General features: G+C 39.1%; 1 protein-coding gene across 2 annotated transcripts in view; it reads left to right on the top strand.

Annotated features, from left to right (window-relative positions):
* Nucleotides 1-4101, top strand: part of onecut2 (one cut homeobox 2) — an 11022-nt gene extending 6921 nt beyond the window's left edge. The window contains exon 2 of one of the 2 annotated variants that reach the window (XM_084693325.1): nt 3815-4101. In XM_084693325.1, the coding sequence (XP_084549451.1) occupies nt 3815-4101 (287 nt within the window). The remainder of the gene's footprint in view (nt 1-3814) is intronic. The other variant, XM_084693326.1, reaches the window with a different exon arrangement.
* The last annotated feature ends 521 nt before the right edge of the window (nt 4102-4622 follow it).

Raw genomic sequence — 4622 nt, 5'->3', positions numbered from 1 at the left:
AATGTAAGTTACTATAGGTTTCAGTGATGCACTCGAAGTTCAAGCTCCTAAAGTAATGTTGCAAATGTTGCATAGATATCACGAGGATTGTTGTCTTTCTGCAGTGAAATAAGACCATGTCTAATTTGTAGACATTTAATACTTTAGACCGTGAGGCCAATCAGTTAGGCCTACTATGAATAAAAATTTGAATTTAGCATGTCGTTTCTTGTAGGCCTATTTACATGTGGAATTTACCACTGCAATGAATGTTTTCAGAAAATATTCCCTAGCGTTTTTCCACGAATTTGCCGTGTGATTCATCATTATTTTAATTGTAATTTTGTGTGATTTTTGTTTTTCTATTAAGCTATGTTGCGACACTGTCTAACTAAAATCAATGTTATGTCGGCATTCTGTAAATCATTGAGAAAACCAACCCTTTTCATAACATAAGAAACTCATCACGAATAAATAATGCACACGGACAAGCATATAAAGCTACAGAAAACAAATTATAAAGCGAATATTATTAAATAAAATATACAGGAAATGGCATAAGATATTTTGACATCGAAATAAACTATTTCTCTTGGGTTGACACGTCAGTCTGACTTGCAGAATTGAGATGAGGACGAGCGCTCCGTGGCTGAGGTATAATTATAAACTACGGTAGGGTACTTCTTGATATGCAACACCGAGAAAAATAAATTGATCAAATTCAAGTCTGGTCTAATAAGCTAAAAACCGGCACAGTCAAATCTGACAACGATGACAACTCAGTTAGATGCGTTCAGATGAACCTCCCAATGTGCTCATCTTACTGTGTGCGGTTATGGGAGACGCACAACACATTGATAGGTTACATGTGCCAAATAGGAACGATAAACCACGATGAGGAGGAGTTGTTATCCGCTTGATGAAAGACTAGGGCAGCCTACCGTATCGATCCAATTGATTGAACCTTATCCTTCAAGAAATCCCCAAAGTTAACTCCCTTTTCCCACTCTACTGGAAACGGTAGGCCCCTTTGAATAATGTAATTGCGTTTCTGATCCTACTGTGTAAAAAACTTTGATTGAATCACTCGAGCGTGGGCTTGTATTGACGGGATAGATTGCTCCCTATACGTGTATGCACTTTTTGGTCGGGTCAGTTGCTAACCCATTTCTTTTGGCTACTGTTGAAAAAGCATTACATTATACATTAGGCCTGTATAGGCCTTTTGGAGAAAAAATCGCTGTCGTCTTTTGAATTTAAGATGTTAGTTTGCAAACTACATCTTTAATCACAGATCTTAGGCCTTGGCTAGTGCAGGCCTATAAATGGTATAGGCTACGATTCAACATTCCGTTGATAAAATGGAAGGATTATTGTGAAATTATTAATTTTGCATAGTTATAACAGGATAACTAGGACTATTGCCTAAGTTATTCTTATTTTGTTGTTGAATATCATAGTAAAAATATTTATGGCAAAACATTTTCACGCTTGCAAATGGAATGTGCTGTGGATAAACAATGTTGCAGCAGGGAGTTTAGCAGACCAATTTCCATTAATGTATTTTGAGCAAATCGACAGAAGTCAAGTCTATATTTTACTTGACCAACTCGACCCTCACAAAGTGTCATAGGCTATCTCATACTGTGTTTTCAGTGACTCTGTTAGATAGAAGGTTTATCGTCCACCATATTTTGTTTTTACATTTTACAATCACAAAAAAATATATTGTTTATTGAGAAAGGACTACATTATCACTGCTAAATTATTAATGTTAAGAGAAATCAACTAGGCTAATATTCAATTAAATATTTTTACTCGGGGTATTTATAATCGTGAGTGATTGGTTTGTGTGAAGTCAGTTGTTCAACGCAGACAAGACAAGACAGGATTGACAATGGTTTTTTTTTGTCAGTGAACACTGCCACCTTCTGGTACAAAAACGGGTGATCAATTTAATCCTTTCAGACAAGACCATGTTGTGATGGATGGGTGTGTGTATCAGTTCTTTGTCAAAGCTTTGGTTTTGAAATTGTTGTTTTCTTTGTAGCCTATGGTCCTATAGAGTGAACATATATGTCTACATACAGTACCAGTCAAAAGTTTGGACACATTTTGGGAAACTTTTGACTGGTACTGTATACTATGGCATTTATTGTCACTGGGTCTCAATATTCTCAGTTCAAGGCCACAAATTGCATTGCATGAACAGCAGGGATCATCCTCATGTATCAACCTCATAAATGAGATAATGGCCGAACGTGTATATTGGCTTGCACATGGGAGTCTGAACACTGGTTTTAGCATCCCCGAGGGGTAGCTACAAGGGATAAACAGACCTTTCTCACATCTAACTCAAGTCTTTCGCGGCATTTCCAACTCTTAATTGGGTCCAATATTTTCAGACATGGAAAATATGCATTTATTAGAAGAGATGACATCTCGGACATTTCCCGCTGTTCCTGTGGAGAAAACCATGTCGACGTATGATGTGTGGCCTATGTGATATGTTTAAGGTCCCATGATAAAACAACTCTCCAGTCTTACTCAATTGGGTTCGTTGTACTATTGCCGCGTTTTGTATCGCTATACAGAAAGGAGATCGTGGGATACAAACTGTTGTGTTTATTTACACTCATTCTCTTGGATAGTTTCCCCTTACATAATAGTTTGGTACTCAATGGAGTTCTTAACCCGATTCATATCGATCTCGCCGGGTCTCAGTTGTGCATACTTAATTCAGGGAGGTAATCAAATCAAACCTCCGCCCTAGCCCATGTTGAGTGCAATAGGTGCTGCGCCAAACACGTCCAAGCTTTTTTCTTTTTTATATAGGCCCTATATATATATTTAGCTTTTTTTCTTCAGTTTGTATGGGTTTCGTCTATTATTTTGTTCATATAGAGATACAGATTAAAACGATATAGATTAAAGTCACACTATTGTGGTGAGAGGCTAAACGTATTCTGTGTTTGTTCAGTTTTTTCAATGCTTGTTCACTCGAAGGGGGGGTTTGGTTTGCATGTGTTTGCTTGCAAAAGGTCAGAAATGCATGGCAGACGTTTTTTTGTTGTTGCTAAAGATTCAATATGTTTACTATCGACAATATCCACTGTGGTCAGCATATCTGTTCTCTTATTCTTATTCTCTTGTGCAACCCTACCAGAATTCTACGCAGATGTGCACTCACAAAATGGCTGACGTAGCCTATAGGCCTAATATTAGTAAAAAAAAAAAAAAAAAAAACTAAACACAGAAACTATCATATTGAAGATATCGTTCAAGGCATTCTTCAGACTCCAAACTACAACCCATCTGTTATCTGGATACAGGTAGAAGAGATAGTGGCAACAACTGGTTAAATATGTTTTCTTAATTATAGGCTAGTGACAAATATAGCAATTGTTTATATTTATTACTTTTTACATCTAATCGTAATTTTATCAGGGAAATTAATTTCATGTTTGGCCTTCTGATGGTAAGTCAGTTATACTGATTTTGATGGCACATTTGATAAATGTTGACAAAACCATGCATTTGACACTGCAAAGCGATAAAACACACTCATACAAAAACCAAGATAAATGTATTGTATGTCAAATTACAACAAACAAATTGATTGCACAGTAGACTACCATCTTCAAAAGCAATCTTGTATTTACACTATCCATCCTTCAGTTCAGTCCATTCCCTGTCAGTGAACATGTGCTAACTGTCCAAACACTGCCTTTGCACATCCTCTTGCATCCTCTGTCTGAGACGACTTCAAAAGATGTCTGCTAACGTATTCCCCTGTTTTCATGTCTCCCTTCCTTCTCCATCCCCGCCCCCGAAGCGTGCAAAAGAAAAGAACAAGACCCAAGCAAGGAAAGGAGCAATACACCAAAGAAATCCCGCCTGGTTTTTACTGACCTGCAGCGTCGCACCCTGCTGGCCATCTTCAAGGAGAACAAGCGTCCGTCCAAGGAGATGCAGCTGACCATCTCCCAGCAGCTGGGACTGGAACTCACCACTGTTAGCAACTTCTTCATGAATGCCCGCAGGCGCAGCCTGGACAAATGGATGGATGAGGGGAGTCCCGGGGCTGGTTCCTCATCCTCCAGCACTTGTACCAAAGCGTGATGGGGGGTGGGGGGGTGGGATGGCAGGGAAGGGGTGGTGTAGGGGACATATGGTGGGGGACTAGGGTTAGGGTGGGGGGTGGGGGGGGGGGGGGGCGACGGTCAGTGTAACCAGGTGGGGCTCACCACTGGAAAAGCAAACTTTTTACATTTTACTTTTGGAGGATGAGAAAAGGAAAGGGGGTTGTTTACTGGCAAACATACTGTATAGCAAAATGATATCAAGTCCATTAGAAACCATGCGTTGATGAAGCTTAAGGCTATCCCTGTCTCCCTGTCTGTACACTGTCTCAATGACCCTCCACTTTGAGGTGGCCACCACAAGCAAAGATAAACCCAAAGACCTAAGATATGCAATATTTTACCAAATTGATTATGGAAAGCATAGAATGCCCCAGTATCTTCTAGAGTGATTTAGTTATTCAAAAATGTATTTGGCTCCTAAATATATTTCCCAGAGTTTAGTGTAGATAGGGATCAACCCTTTAGGGATGACCTCAACAATTCAACAGTTTTTTAAGA

This window comes from Hypomesus nipponensis, chromosome 27 (assembly GCF_054491055.1).
Source record: "Hypomesus nipponensis isolate SF chromosome 27, ASM5449105v1, whole genome shotgun sequence".
Taxonomy (NCBI): domain Eukaryota; kingdom Metazoa; phylum Chordata; class Actinopteri; order Osmeriformes; family Osmeridae; genus Hypomesus; species Hypomesus nipponensis.
Note: the sequence above shows the minus strand (reverse complement) of the source record. Positions and strands in the feature narration are given on the sequence as shown.